Here is a 17,515-nt window from a genome sequence, read left to right on the forward strand (position 1 = left end):
CAGTCAAACATGGACCACAGTCAAACATCGACTACAGTCAAACGTAGACCACAATACTGTGAGTTAACCATGGGACCGTAATGAGGCGTATTTTTTTTACAACCAGTGTCCAAAAATGGACTCTCCCACTAAAATGATGCAGGGTTTCTAAGTAACCACGAATGTTAGTACTGTATCTGTCGACCCCAACCTACCATTTCAACTGTACCTGAGAGATCAGCAGGGCCACAGTTTTAGAACCGCTGAGAACGACAAGCGCCAATCTGTTTTGTTAAAGTTTCTTTCGTGTCATTTCTCGACATGTTTTTCACACCAAACTTAGCTTTTAAAGTTACACTGAACAACAATAGTATAACTTGATAGACTAAATCAAATGTAACCATAACCCTAACTGAATCTCAAATATACTCTGAACCTTATAGTCTTGCACACCGGTGCCCAAAACCCGTTGATAACTAGTGCCGATAAGTGTGAATTTATCTTGTCTAAAGAGTGGTCCAAATCTTATTGTTATTAGTTTGTGGGAACTATTAGGGGAGTATGATCTAGTTTACATTACATATAATTGGTTACTTTTATAGTAATAATATCTGGTATTGTATGTTGTACTAACACTTAAAGGTATTTGTGTGTAAACCTATTTGTATGTTGTACCAAGACCAGTTTGTATGTTGTACCAAGACCAGTTTGTATGTTGTACCAAAACCAGTTTGTATGTTGTACCAAAACCAGTTTGTATGTTGTACCAAAACCAGTTTGTATGTTGTACCAAAACCAGTTTGTATGTTGTATGAACAAATCATGTGTGGTGTAGGTACACCTGTATGCATGATGCACCAATAATTGTATGGATGCTGTACCTAGACCTGTATGTATGTTGTAACAACACTTATACATACGTTGTACCAAAACCTATATGTATATTGTGCCAACACTTACATGTATATTGTATCAACACTAATATGTATGTCATACCAACACCTGTATGTATGTTGTACCAACACTTATATGTATTTGTATGTACACACGGCTGTAACCAAGTATGGTCGAAAACAGACCCCGCCCCTCGGCCCCCGAATTTCTTTGTGTAGAAACAAAATCAGTCAGGCGAGACGACCGGGTCACAGGTAGTGGGTTATTTTTGTTCAGGTGGGTAGCAGGTCAGGACAGGTAGAAGGTGGGGAGGGGTTCAGGTAAACGAGGGCCGTTCATAGGTGTGTCCACAGGTAACAGGGGCAACCCAGGGGTGGATCCTTCGGGACTGACAGAAAGCTGGGTGGGGTGCATGTGAAGGCAAGAGACTAGGTGTATGAACGGGTTTAATAAAGAGATTAGATGTATGCATGTTTAGCAACCATGAGCTTTACCGACTCGACCACGCCGACCCACACACTGTTGTATGCTGACGAAGACCTTGGGTCGAAACTTCTATAGTACCTCTGTAACTCTCTTTCACTTGTGAGGTAACTAACACGAACTGTTTTATTACTAAGTGCTAGATAGAGCTACGTTTGTCGTTGCTGTTGACATTTGGTAGCCTAGTCCGTCATAGCAGGGGGAAAAAGCCAAAAGTAGTGCAAAAAAAAAAAAAAAAAAAAAAAAAAAAGAAGAAATGTCAACATTTTAAATATTTACAACTTTTAGTAAAAAACATTATTAATAACCCACCCCCCCCCCCCTTTAAAAAAGTATTTTTGTTCTCGCCACCACATCGCTGGTGAGTTGTGACCCGGATGTTGAAACCCTGACCCGCGAGGCACAACAGATGACGAATGACCCCAGGGAGACGTCAGTGAGTTAATTTATGAGGGTGAACTTTCTAAAACAGGTCTGGTGAATGTAAACAGGCCTCCACACAACAACCACAGCTTGTTTTCTCTGCTCTTTGGTACACTGGGTTTAACCGTACCATCCTGAGGGAGTTAGGATTAGCGTTATGGTTGCTATTGAAATATTAGGCTTTAAACCCCATCCCTTCCAATGGAGCCACACATCCCCAGCCTCTCTTAAATAAACTTTATTTTGATCATTAAAATGCAGGTCGCAATTTAAGCTTTATTTAAAAAAAAAAAAACGTAGACAGCGTCATGATTCTATCAACACTCTGCGTCACTTGTAGTCTGACCCCCCCCCCCCACATACACACACACACACACAATCATGGACAATTACAGAATTGTCTTTTTCCCTCTAATTAAAAAAAAAAAGTTAAAAAGGAAACAAAACATAATTCTGCAGGATTTTTGTCTTACGTAGGCCATCACCCCCCCCCCCCCCCCGCCTGCAGGTACCTGTGCAGGTGCCTGTACAGGCGTGTGTATCCACTGGTCTAACGGTTCCCATGTACAGCCCATGCCCCCCCCTACCTGCAGGTACCTGTGCAGGTGCCTGTACAGGCGTGTGTATCCACTGGTCTAACGGTTCCCGTGTACAGACCATGCCCCCCCCCCCCCCCCCCTACCTGCAGGTACCTGTGCAGGTGCCTGTACAGGCGTGTGTATCCACTGGTCTAACGGTTCCCATGTACAGCCCAGGCCACCGTGTGACACAACAAAGCGAGTGACATCAGGGGCGGTCACCAGCTCAGCGTGTCTGTCATGACATGACGCCGTTGTTATGGCGACAGGTCCAGTTTTGTAATTGATGATTCGCGATAGGTTAAGCCTTTAATGTGCTGCTTTACATTTTGTTATGGTACGGAGCGGTGTAACGGTAGAGGGCGAGACTGCTAACCAGAAAGTCTCGGGTTCATGTCAGTAGAACATACTGCAGTCCACCCAGCTCTGATGGGTACCTGACTCATTTAAGGGAAAGTATTGACGGCTTGGCATAGTGCTGACCACATAATCCTTTCTTATGCCGAGACAGGTGAAATCTACTTCACTTACCATAGGGACATTCATGTTCTGTTCGAAAAGAGAAATTTACTTCTTTACCTTTTTTTATTTTAACTACTATATATATATTATATATATATAATGATATATATAACAAAAGAAAATAAATGTGTTATTAACCGTGCAACTTAAATTAATGATTTGCAATTAGTAAAGATTAATTTCTGTCTAGACAAGTCGGTCGTCTCATGCCTTTATTGTTACGGTGACGTCCTAGTTTTAATTGCGCTTAATCAAATTAAAAGTAGGAAAATGCATTTATATTAGCAGAGCAATTAAATTAATGATTCGCAATATGTAAAACGCACACAATACCACCTCTCATTCTCAATTACATTTATATTAGCAGAGCAGTTAAATTAATGATTCGCAATATGTAAAACACAATACCGTCTCTCATTCCCCAACCTCTCTCTCTCGTAATGAACGACAGTACTGATCTTTAAACCTAGTTGGTAAAGGGAAGTAACTGTAATAAATCAGTCAAATGATTCGTGAATTATCTAGCGAATGTCGATGGAAACACACTGGTATTGAGAAAAAACACAAGATCTTACGGGATATCTCCAAGTGGACATAAAGCAAACATATTTAACCAAATCTTCAATTCTTAACCCTTAGTTTAACACCAAAATCAAAACTTAACCCAGATAAAAATTATATTTTTTTACCTCGTCGCCGTCTGCCCTACCCCCCCCCCCCCCTTTGTCTATCGTTATGGGTCCAGTGTTTCTTCCAGACTTTTTTCTCCGGGGGGGGGGGGGGGGCACTTGATATTTTTTGGGGGGGGGTCAACATTTTCCGGGGGGGGGGGCGGGCGTACACTAGTAAAAGTATATTTTTACTATATAAATTCCATCTCGTTCGGGGGGGGGGGGGGGGCGGTAGACTTTTCTGTATGGGTCGTCATAAAAAGCCAGCCCCCCCCCCCCCCCACCCCACCCATGTAAAAAGTAACCTGATTTTCATCTTATTTGCTGTTGTGAAATACAAAATACATGACGTCAGATTTCTCAGCCACTCTCACTTCCCCAACCACCCTCCCAAAGTAGGACGTCATTAATGGACACCCCCCCCCCCCCTCCCCGCCAACTCTCATGCCGATTACTGTTAAGAAGTATAGAACTGTACTATTTTGTAGATGAATGGTTGTCGGGTGATCGGATCAGTGTTTCTGTTTCTTCCAGACTTTTTTTTTTTCTCTCGGAGGGGGCACTTGAAATTTTCGGGAGGGGGGCGGGTGGACTAAAATTTCTGGATGGGGCGGACACTGTTAAAAGAATATATTTTCTATATATTTTCCATTTCGTTCGGGGGGGGGGGGGGGGGGGGAGGCGGTAGACTTTATTCGGGGGGGGGGGGGGGCGAAGAGATGCCTGGAAGAAACTCTGGATCGGATGCTATTTTTAAGCGCAGTGACGTTATACATAACCACCATGCGTTCTTTTATATGATAAGCCTGGGCATGGCTAAACACGGTTTAAATAGAATAGAATAGTGTGTTGTCTAATGAGGGGAGGAGGGGTGGGGATATCCGCCATATGTAAAACATGACTAATTTACATTACAACGAACATCAATCTATACACTACACATTTACCAGTTAAAGACTACACACCTGACCAGAAGTTAATTATATGCCAGGAGGTAAAAATTCGACTTCACGCACAGCTAGAGTGTTTTGTGTTAAGACAATATTTGTGTGGGGTTTAGATATCACAGGGGCTCTGGTGTGTGGGAGGTTGGGGAGAGGGAGGGGGGAATGGGGGGGGGGGAATAGAGCTTCATACCAGATATGTCACCATATGTGGTGATACAATACTGCTAGAAGTGTCACCATATGTGGTGATACAATACTGCTAGAAGTGTCACCATATGTGGTGATACAATACTGCTAGAAGTGTCACCATATGTGGTGATACAATACTGCTAGAAGTATCACCATATGTGGTGTTACAATACTGCTAGAGATGTCACAACTATGCTATGATACAACTATTCTAGACTAGACTATATGTGACACCACTTATGGTGATACAGCACTGCTAGACGTGTCACCACTTGCGGTTATACACAATAGCTGTTTTTACCATCCGTGTGTTACAACTCTGCTAGACTATAATAATATGTGTCACCATCTATGGTGATACAAGACTGCAAGATGCGTCACCATCTCTTATGATATCATACAACATTCCATATGTCAACTGCTAATTTCTCAAAAGTTAAATCAACAACACAAACAAAATATTTTGAACATTTAATTTTCAACAGTCTTTGCTAGATGCCACATACATTGGAATGCTCCCACTATGTACAGTAAAGTTATAATGCAACTTTAGTAAAAGGACATTAAGTACTGCAGTAAGACCAAACTAAACATTTAGAACTTATTACAGTTAGACCAAACGAAACATTTAGAACTTACTGCAGTAAGACCAAACTAAACATTTAGAACTTACTGCAGTAAGACCAAACTAAACATTTAGAACTAATTACAGTTAGACCAAACTAAACAATTAGAACTTATTACAGTTAGACCAAACTAAACATTTAGAACTTACTGCAGTAAGACCAAACGAAACATTTAGAACTTATTACAGTTAAACCAAACTAAACATTTAGAACTTATTACAGTTAGACCTAACGAGACATTTTCCTCACTCTACCCTGAACGGTCAACAACCCTTAAGACGGATCTCTTAATACAGGAAACCAATTATTTAAGTCTAATTAATTACCGTATTCCGTATCTAATTAACTACTACTGTGATAATGTTTACGTAAATTCACTAAAGGGCTGCTACATTCTTGCATGTTTTTTGTGTACTATAAATAATTTATCGCTGTTGTGTTTGTATACACAAACTCATTAAAACGTTATTTTTCTATCCGATGCTGCAGTTTTACATCTACTTAATATAAAAGTACTCGTTTGAGATCCTCTGCTACACATGTCAAATTCTATAAGGAAAGATTTTTGTTGGCCCTCTGGTTATAAGGTCAAGTTCCCTATAGGATCTGACGATGAATAGAGCAGATGCAGATGAGTTGAAAACGGCATATGAATGGATGGTGTGTTCAGAAGTACGCCCAGCCGCCCTATTTTACCTAAAGTAAGTCAACGTGAGAGGTACCCATCACCATTAATCAGGTAGCCATTAACGTGAGTCAGGTACCCATCAATGTGAGTGAGTACCATCAGACATTGGTGGACTCAGTGACGTCCTACTACCTCGAGTCCGAGATCCAAACTTGAAAACTTTCGGATTAGCTAATGTGCGCGCTATTACTCGATCAGTCCGTCCCACTTGGTAATTTTGGTAAAAATTCTGGGATGGTATTGAACACAGAATACACATATCACTGGGTGTATTACGACACGCTTGCCAATATCAAGGCTGTTTAAACTGCTGAAAGGCGGTATGCGGTATTTAGTGTGGTTAAACATTTGGTGTGTGTGTATAAATAAGTGTGGGCGTGTGGAGGAGGGTGTATGTACTCGATTTATACCATTTTTATGGCGATCTGAAACTACGAGAGCTTTTAATATCAAATTAATAACACAAACTTTACAGGATTTATTAAGGGAAAAAGTCGTATTGCAACAATGTCGCTCAACTTTAAATGTAAGAGAAATTTATAGAATGCTACACTCGTGTGAGCAGATAAAAAAATAATTAGTGCTCTAGCTCGATGCACTACTTTTGGTGCCAACCATAATTATTTTTTCTCATCAAAGCACAAATCTATGTCAATTCTAATGCCTAAGCGAGAGTGTTATAGGTCTCCTCACCGCAAACTGTTTGTCCTATGTAATGATTGTGTTTAGTTTGCGCGCGTTTGGAATCAAAGGTGTTTAATTTGTGTGACGCAAGTCATTAGAAGTTTTAAACAAGTTGCCATTTCTTTTGAAACGACAAATAAAATCTTTTCATTTTGTGTATTTCTTTCATTCATTTAAAAAAAAAATATTTATATGCAGCTTGAAGTTTCTTTGTTTGCTTTTTACTATAGCTTGACTTAGCCGAGTACTTTGTAAAGTGTGAAATTTAGGATTGGCCGCCAAGAATGTTTTGCCTGTGTAGGGTACGCTACTGGTGTAGGGTAAAATCGAGAAGGTTTTACGGTTTTCTAATTTTAAATGAAATAAAAGGTTTACAGTAAGAATGAAAGCTGGTTAAGAAAAGTATTGTTGTAAAATAAAAACATTCTTCCAAAAATTATTATGACTATACATTTCTTTTAATACATTCTAATTAATAAATTTCTTTTACAAATGTAGCAAAAATTCCAGACCCAGATTCTTTCCCTTTAGCAGAGAAAATATATTGACAAGTATTAGGTAAGTAAAGCTTATGTATAGTCAAATGTTGGAGCTAGAAGTAGCGTAGCCTAACCACACGGCTCCCCTTATCACACTATACAAGTAGAAGTTGGTCAACTCTGTTTAGCTATATACTACAGAACACAGTGCTATAAGAAACTTTTCTTTCAACCTATTGTTCAGTGTCTTTACTCGTGAAACCACACCCTCCACCCCAACACACACGCCCCGTCCCCCTCAAAACTTACCAAAATGGCTTTAAAGATCCACTTGATGACTCCAGAGGCTGACCGGTTTTGTCTTACAGTTTCTTCCTCCATGATTAGATTATCACATTAACGATGTCACTTTCGTTAATTAACTAGATCACCTGCTTCTGTCCAACTTTATCCCAAGTCTTATCCCAACAGCTCCTCAATGAACAACATGGTCACTTTTTCAAAAGATATCCCAACACCAATCTCCTACACAATCCTGCACTTCTCCACGTTAAAACAAACTTTCTCAAAATGGTGAAACTTCCAAACCACTCAACACCCTATCCGTCGCAATGTCTTAGATCTTTCCACAGTCTCAGCCCTTTAAAGATTTAAAGCACCAAAACGACTGGACTATTGACGAGAAAGTCCAGCTGAATCAAATGAAAAAGAACCCATTGAACACAACATAATCCACCTTTCTAAAATAATACGTCAAAGCTCAGGCGTATTTCAAAGCTATTTATCATCGCGGTCTTATGCCAACAAAAAAAAAATATACGTCCCATAGCCTTTAGCTATGTACCTATATTTTTACCTACATCTAGCCAATGGTAAAAAGGTAGATTCAGCCCGTCTCGTTCACACACACACACACACACACACACACACACACACACACACACACACACACACACACACGCACCTACAGACACACACACACTTAGTCACACACGCACACACCTAGGTTGAGGTAAGTAAAACAGTCCCCGCCCCCAACGCCTTTCCCCTACACACCTGATTTAAAGGCGCTTTAATTATACCGACACGGCTGACTGGAGTGACATAACAGGGTGTCACACACTCCAGACAGGTGTCACACACCACACTGGTGTCACCTGGTGTAGTGTGTATGTGTGTGTTTTTTAAAGATGTGTTTAAATTAATTTTTTTTTAAAAGCTGATGATGTCAAAATATTTTAAAATGTTGGTTCGTAACTTCGGGGCCGGCTTAAGGGCTGTCTATCTTAAAAGCAGTTGTTTTAATGAAAGTTATGTACGTAATTAATCACGTTTTGTAATCATGGTGTCATCTAGTTTATAGCCCGAGACATTAAGGTGTTTTTATGTGAATAAATTGTGATCAAAAGTCGTATAAATGTGGCGTCAGCATGTAATGAATATTGTTTTATGGTGTAGTTTTGTGATGTATTCAGTTTTGTAGTGTCACTTCTTAATTATTCTAGTTTTATGATGTCGTTTTATGATAAATATATAGATTTATGTTGTCACAAGGTGATGAATAGTTTTATGGATATCATATGATGTATATAGTGTCACGGGCTAATCATATTGACAGATATTGTGTCAACAACTGACTAATACAGTTTCACCAATTGACTTATATTGTGTCTCCAACTGACTAATACAGTGTCACCTTATACATTCTAACGTTGTCACTACTAGACACCATTTAACATCTGGCTGCCCAGTTCTATCGTGTGTATTTAGTGTCCTCTAAAGCTTTTTGTAACTGCTACATAAAAATCCGAAAGGAATTTACAACTCCATGACTGCAAAATACCATATCCGCTAAAATACATCAAAACACACAGAGCGAATTCTAAAATAAGATATTTCAAAATGGCTGCCGCATGACCCACGAAAACCAGCCATATTGTGTAGTGGCGTCAAAACTAAAGTCAACACTAGAACTTAAGGACTTATGACGGGTTATTAAAAACTCGAACTGACTTTACGAATCAACAAGTCCCTTTAAACTCAACTTGTGGCGGAACGCACTAAAACGTGCACAGACTCAAGGTTTTAGTACTTCATCTGACCAATGGGTGAGTTGGTTGTATAGAAGTAAACTGACCAATAGCCTCGCGTGTTGATTCGAGTCAGATGTGGCTATATTATAGCCTAGCCTATAACCCCAAACACAGGCAAATGCCAGAGTAAAAATGTCTTTGAAATCTGAAACTGTTTTTGTTGAACTTTTGACGTGTGCTTGTAAACAAATAGTGCATTGTTGAGTGTCTAGCTACAGGCTACGTGCAAATCTACAACACAGTTAAGAGTGTAACTTTCACATGTCTTCATATTTTAGTACACAGCATTAACGTTTTTACATGCACAAAAGCTTAGAAAGTAGCATTAACTTTTTGTACAATAATTATTGGACGTAACATTTTCAAATCTGTAGTCTAGACTACGAAACACGTAAGCCCATGACATTATAAAGTCTATAGTCTAGAATACAAAACATATTAACCCATAACATTAATGTTGTCTCCCCCCACCCGAAAATATCAAGTGCTTCCCCCTACCCCCCCCCACCCCCGGAGAAAAAAGTGTGGAAGAAACACTGGTTCTAATGTAATGAATTAAGCTGTAGTTTATTTTAAACGAATTAAGCTCATCTGAATGACTGCAGTTCAACTGAATAAAGTTCACTGATTAAGCTCACCTGAATTAAGTACAACGGAATTAAGCTCAAGTGAATTAAACTCAATTTAACTGAATTTAACTAAGTTCAACTGAATTAAGCTCAATAATAAGCTGTATTAATCTCAATGAATTAAACTCAACTAAATTTTATCTCTGCTGAATAAGCTCAATTGAATTTATTACAATCCAATTAAGTTCAGGTAAATTAGGCTAAGAGCGTGACATTAAATATTCTAATTTATTCATATTTAAACCGCACACACTGTCATAATGTTATCACAAAAAAGAAGACACGGAGTTCTACTATGCCAGGGGTGGGGACAGTGGCGTAGCTAGGATTTTTGGGCCCCTATGCAAAAAGTGTTAGTGGGCCCCCCAGAAGCGTAGCGACCCTTCCCGGCGACCGGGGACAAACTTGCACCACCCCCCCCTCAGACTTTCGAAAAAGGGCCCCTATTTGCCTTGGGCCCCTATGCCTTGCTTACGCTAGCTTTACGGTAGCTACGCCACTGGGTGGGGAAGGGGGAGGGGTGAATGTCTATATTTTAATCGGCGAGCAGTGTACACGATAAGGGTGTACTAGGTGTACAAGTCTAATGTGTACACATATCTAGTCCTCAACTCAGTGCTCGAGACGACCAGTGTTAGCTCAATAACATGGTTTTTGGCTTTGTTAGTTGGGAGATCCAACCCAGTGGCGTAGGCAGGGGGTGGGGGGGTGGGGGTTAGGGGGGGTCATAACCCCCCCCCCATAGACCCCTCGGTATATATATAAAAAGTATGAGGGGGGTGCAAATCGAAAGTTTGAGGGGGCGGGGTGCAAATCGAAAGTTTGAGGGGGGGGGGGTGCAAATCGAAAGTTTGAGGGGGGGGGGTGCAAATCGAAAGTTTGTCCCCGGGTAAAGATTGGAACCCCCCCCCCTTGAGACGATCCTGGCTTCGCCACTGATCCAACCTGAGCCTTTTCAGCCCTAACGAGTACCCGGCGTTATAGCAAAATAAGGCACATCTTTACCCGATCCTAGTGTGTCGAACAGCAGCAAATTCAATCATTTTTAAATGTTTTAATCTTAAAATTAAAAGAGCCAGTGTGTTCCGTGTTTGTAAATCGGTGACAGTGTCCGTTACACCGATTGACTCGTAACAACAGTATCCCATACATTAATTAACCATGTTTACTAAACATTGTTTAGTTTTAGAAGGGAGGAGGGGGTGGGTCCTCCGTAAATATCGTCACATTCTCAGTGAGGAGGATTCGAACTATTGCGATAGAAAACGTAAAGTCACACTTTGAAAAATTATTTTTTACACTGAATTTTATCAGTTTTTTTTGCATATTTTCGTTGATGGTACTTGTTAAAATATTATCGCTCTATCAAATGTTAACCCATCATAATTAATAATTTATTTTAAAAATCACTATTTTAACAAAATGATATTCGAAGACGTGGGTAGACTGATGCGTGACGTCATTCTAAGGGGGGGGGTTTGTGGCGATGTGTGACGGTGGGAGGGTGGAGGTAAAAATCGTCCTTAATAGATTGACTTCATGTATGTGACTTCATGCAAGTGACTTCATGTATGTGACTTCATGTATGTGACTTCATGTATGTGACATCATGCATGTGACATCATGCATGTGACTTCATGTATGTGACTTCATGTATGTGACTTCATGTATGTGACTTTATGTCACTGCATGAATGTGACTTTATGTGATTGCATGTGTGTGACTTCATGTATATGACTTCATGTATGTGATTTCATGTATGTGATTTCATGTATGTGACTTCATGTATATGACTTCATGTATGTGACTTCATGTGTGTGACTTCATGAATGTGACTTCATGTATGTGACTTCATGTATATGACTTCATGTATGTGACCTCATGCATGTGACTTCATGTATGTGACTTCATGTGTGTGACTTCATGTATGTGACCTCATGCATGTGACTTCATGTATGTGACTTTATGTGACTTCATGCATGTGACTTCATGTATATGACTTCATGTATGTGATTTCATGTATGTGACTTTATGTATATGACTTCATGTATGTGACTTCATGTATGTGACTTCATGTATATGACTTCATGAATGTGACTTCATGTATGTGACTTCATGCATGTGACTTCATCTATGTGACTTCATGTATGTGACTTCATGTGTGTGACTTCATGCATGTGACTTCATGTATGTGACTTCATGTGTGTGACTTCATGCATGTGACTTCATGTATGTGACTTCATGTATGTGACTTCATGTATGTGACTTTATGTGACTTCATGCATGTGACTTCATGTATATGACTTCATGTATGTGATTTCATGTATGTGACTTTATGTATATGACTTCATGTATGTGACTTCATGTATGTGACTTCATGTATATGACTTCATGAATGTGACTTCATGTATGTGACTTCATGCATGTGACTTCATCTATGTGACTTCATGTATGTGACTTCATGTGTGTGACTTCATGCATGTGACTTCATGTATGTGACTTCATGTATATGACTTCATGTATGTGGCTTCAGGTAAGTGACTTCATGTTACTGCATGTATATGACTTCATGTATGTGACTTCATGCATGTGACTTCATGTATGTGACTTCATGTATGTGACTTCATGTGTGTGACTTCATGCATGTGACTTCATGTATGTGACTTCATGTATGTGACTTCATGTATGTGACTTCATGTGTGTGACTTCATGCATGTGACTTCATGTATGTGACTTCATGTATGTGACTTCATGTATGTGACTTTATGTGACTTCATGCATGTGACTTCATGTGTGTGACTTCATGCATGTGACTTCATGTATGTGACTTCATGTATATGACTTCATGTATGTGACTTCATGTATGTGACTTCATGTATGTGACTTCATGCATGTGACTTCATGTATGTGACTTCATGTATATGACTTCATGTATGTGGCTTCAGGTAAGTGACTTCATGTTACTGCATGTATGTGACTTCATGTGTGTGACTTCATGCATGTGACTTCATGTATATGACTTCATGTATGTGACTTCATGCATGTGACTTCATGTATGTGACTTCATGTGTGTGACTTCATGTGTGTGACTTCATGCATGTGACTTCATGTATGTGACTTCATGTATGTGACTTCATGTGTGTGACTTCATGCATGTGACTTCATGTATGTGACTTCATGTATGTGACTTCATGTATGTGACTTCATGTGTGTGACTTCATGCATGTGACTTCATGTATGTGACTTCATGTATATGACTTCATGTATGTGGCTTCAGGTAAGTGACTTCATGTTACTGCATGTATGTGACTTCATGTGTGTGACTTTATGCATGTGACTTCATGTATGTGACTTCATGCATGTGACTTCATGTATGTGACTTCATGTATGTGACTTCATGTGTGTGACTTCATGCATGTGACTTCATGTATGTGACTTCATGTATGTGACTTCATGTGTGTGATTTCATGCATGTGACTTCATGTATGTGATTTCATGTATGTGACTTCATGTATGTGACTTCATGTGTGTGACTTCATGCATGTGACTTCATGTATGTGACTTCATGTATATGACTTCATGTATGTGGCTTCAGGTAAGTGACTTCATGTTACTGCATGTATGTGACTTCATGTGTGTGACTTCATGCATGTGACTTCATGTATATGACTTCATGTATGTGACTTCATGCATGTGACTTCATGTATGTGACTTCATGTGTGTGACTTCATGTGTGTGACTTCATGCATGTGACTTCATGAATGTGACTTCATGTATGTGGCTTCATGTAAGTGACTTCATGTTACTGCATGTATGTGACTTCATGTATGGACGACCCTCAGGTGTCATCTTTCGGTCATTTAACAAATCCCTAGACGAAAACAAACAACAGCTAGTCCCACCCACCATCTCACACCTCCCCAACCATACACCATACTTTACTTCCAAAACACAACACACTGTTTTCTACGTTTCTGAATAACTTTTTACAAAACACCTTTAGGCATTAAAACACAAACAGGCACATTTATAAAAAAAAAAAAAAAATTAAAAACCCCAACCAAACAAAGCAGCTTACAAACATAAATACACGACTCTATGAGAGAAATCAATTTAATCTTCACTTAACGCTGTAAGGCGTTATTTTTTAAACCATGATCTCCGTACATATTATTTTCGTCGTTGTTTTTTCTGTTCCTAAATTTTAATTTAAGTGGCATTTCCAAACCGGACTTGCGTGGTCACGTGACTGGATTTGTACCACGTGACTAGAGCGGCTTCTCTTAACGCCCAAGGCCAGCAGGCGACATTGGTACAGGTTCACACATCAGATAGGCCTTAAAGTCAGCTGCAAGAGGGGGAGGGGGGGGGGCATGCGAATGTCGGGTAAATAACATCGCGATGAGGCCGAGGCTAAGTGCGGTGGGGAGTGTGTGTGTGGAGGGGGGGGGGAATTTAATCCAGTGTTATTGCTTAGGTATTACATTTAATATTTGTATTCTGGTCCTGATGGTGCTGACTCTCCCTTTCTCAAAAAATAAATAAATAAATAAAAATAAATACAAATTATTTTTTAATGTACAAAAATGTTTTTCTCAAGCAAGGCGGGGTCCGCCCCGTCCTTGCTATGCTGCTGTTGTTACGACGACGCTATGAAACGAAGGAGTAAAGACCCACATTATCACCAGTCACACTCCTGTCCATACAATTTAATTTAAATCAACAGAACCGCATTGTTCCCTATAGCTAATCAACAGTCACATCCCATACAAATTAAATCAACAGTCACATTCCATACAATTTAAATCAACAGTCACATTACATTCAATACAATTTAAATCAACAGTCACATTACATTCAATACAATTTAAATCAACAGAACCGCATTGTTCCCTATAGCTAATCAACAGTCACACCCCATACAATTTAAATCAACAGTCACATTACATTCAATACAATTTAAATCAACAGAACCGCATTGTTCCCTATAGCTAATCAACAGTCACACCCCATACAATTTAAATCAACAGTCACATTACATTCAATACAATTTAAATCAACAGAACCGCATTGTTCCCTATAGCTAATCAACAGTCACACCCCATACAATTTAAATCAACAGTCACATTACATTCAATACAATTTAAATCAACAGAACCGCATTGTTCCCTATAGCTAATCAACAGTCACACCCCATACAATTTAAATCAACAGTCACACCCCATACAATTTAAACCAATAGTCACACCCCATACAATTTAAATCAACAGTCACACCCCATACAATTTAAATCAACAGTCACACCCCATACAATTTAAACCAATAGTCACACCCCATACAATTTAAATCAACAGTCACACCCCATACAATTTAAATCAACAGTCACACCCCATACAATTTAAACCAATAGTCACACCCCATACAATTTAAATCAACAGTCACACCCCATACAATTTAAATCAACAGTCACACCCCATACAATTTAAACCAATAGTCACACCCCATACAATTTAAATCAACAGTCACACCCCATACAATTTAAATCAACAGTCACACCCCATACAATTTAAACCAATAGTCACACCCCATACAATTTAAATCAACAGTCACAACCCATACAAATTAAATCAACAGTCACACCCCATACAATTTAAATCAACAGTCACATTCCATACAATTTAAATCAACAGTCACAACCCATACAATTTAAATCAACAGTCACACCCCATACAATTTAAATCAACAGTCACACCCCATACAATTTAAATCAACAGTCACATTACATACAATTTAAATCAACAGTCACATTACATACAATACAATTTAAATCAACAGTCACATTACATACAATACAATTTAAATCAACAGTCACACCCAATACAATTTAAATCAACAGTCACATTCCATACAATTTAAATCAACAGTCACATTACATTCAATACAATTTAAATCAACAGTCATAACCCATACAATTTAAATCAACAGTCACATCCCATACAATTTAAATCAACAGTCACATCCCATTGTTCCCCTACTGCTAGACGCGAAGATTTGAGCTTTTAGGCGCAGTACTGGACGTGTGGGATATAAACACACACAAATCAAAATGGGCGCCGGCTGTTGGAGGTTACCCTTCCGGTCAAGGCCGTCAGATGTCAGGTAACTTGGCAATAAACAATGTCATAAAGGTAGATAACAACTCGTTTAACTAATTACCTTGTTCCAGGGGCGTAGCGAGGGAGGGGGGGGGGGAGGGGGGTGCGGACCGCACCGGGTGACACCATTTAGGGGGGATGACACCAAGGTAAAAAATAGCAAAATATAGAGAGAAAAACTTGAGGGGGGGGGGGTGCAAATCGAAAGTTTGAGGGGAAGTTCAAATCGAAAACTTGAGAGGGGGGGGGGGGTGCAAATCGAAAATTTGAAAGTTTGTCCCCGGGAGGGGTCGCTACGCCTCTGGGGTGGGGGGGGGGGGTGACACCATTAAGTGCCGCACCGGGTGACACCCGACCTCGCTACGCCACTGCGTTATACTGACGCATTTATTCTTGTAAAATAATATTGGGCAGGGTGTATTTTAAAAGTGCATGTATTACCTTTTTCTGCGGCCAGGATTTGAATGCTTGGAGCTTACTGTAGCTTACTGGAGCTTATTGGAGCTTACGACTTCAGCTGTCTCTATTTCACACAGAGCGACGCCTGCATTGTATGTTGAAGTCGAGTAAAAATGGCGCTAATCTTTGAATCCTCTATTTGAAGTTTTCAAGTGCACAATGCTTTATTTCATGTTTGTGTTGTGCGTGGGGGGGGGGGGGGGGGTATAAAGTATAATTTCTTCGCAGGGGTTAGAGATTCGTTACATGGGTAATCATTTATCGCAAGGGGGCGGGTGGGGGCTAAATCGGGCTAATTATATATTCTCTATACAAATAATATTTTTTCTATTACATCCGGAGTGGTAGGGGGGTATGGTGGTGCAACTGCTCATGGACTGGGGAGCACGTCTGTCCGTCCGTCATCCACCCCCGCCCCCCCCCCCCACCTCCCGGAAAGATGACTGACAGATATATGGAAATAAAAATAAAATGTACTTTAAATCAGGCCTACAAAGAACTCAATATTGATATAATTTCCGATCAATAAAAAATTTAATTATGTTCCAGATAAAATTTTAAAACAAAGCTTCATTTTTAAAAAAAGTATAATGAGTTAAGTTGACACGCGATTAAGATCCAGCGATGTAGTGAGTTGTCGTGAAAGGGACACCATATGTGTACCATATGTGTGTGTATGACGCTGTATGTATGGCGTTGACAAAGGAAACAAATGTGTAATATATTTCTTCCTCTGTTGCTGAAGTGAATCTACTTCTTCCTAAAGCCTCATCAGTAATCTACGCCACTTCATAATCTGCACGCCTATCCACATTGTGATTGTTAAACAACTCCACCAATAGCGTCAATTAAAAGTTGAATATGTGTTAATCTTAACGCCACGCAACTGTATTGGTGAACACTCGGGTCCCACTCCACGCGATAACAATAGGAGTGTCCGACCCACTTCACGACAGCAACATCTTACACCAAGGACGTATTAGATAAAACCGGCGGGGGTTTAAAAATAGAAATGG

The 17,515-nt window shown here is 39.7% G+C and overlaps 1 protein-coding gene across 2 annotated transcripts in view; it reads right to left on the reverse strand.

Annotated features, from left to right (window-relative positions):
- Positions 1-17,515, reverse strand: part of LOC131957443 (uncharacterized) — a 47,219-nt gene that overhangs the window by 23,552 nt on the left and 6,152 nt on the right. The window contains exons 1-2 of one of the 2 annotated variants that reach the window (XM_059322252.1): positions 9,177-9,222; positions 7,473-7,855 (exon numbers count right to left, since the gene is read on the reverse strand). The exons of the other annotated variant lie outside the window; for it this stretch is intronic. Coding sequence (XP_059178235.1) covers positions 7,473-7,544 — 72 coding nt within the window. The 5' untranslated portion in view covers positions 7,545-7,855; positions 9,177-9,222. Of the gene's footprint in view, positions 1-7,472; positions 7,856-9,176; positions 9,223-17,515 lie in introns of those variants that run through there. 2 annotated transcript variants of the gene reach the window in all.

This window comes from Physella acuta, unplaced genomic scaffold (assembly GCF_028476545.2).
Source record: "Physella acuta isolate Inbredline_101_S28 unplaced genomic scaffold, ASM2847654v3 ptg001244l, whole genome shotgun sequence".
In the NCBI taxonomy this organism is placed as follows: Eukaryota; Metazoa; Mollusca; class Gastropoda; family Physidae; genus Physella; species Physella acuta.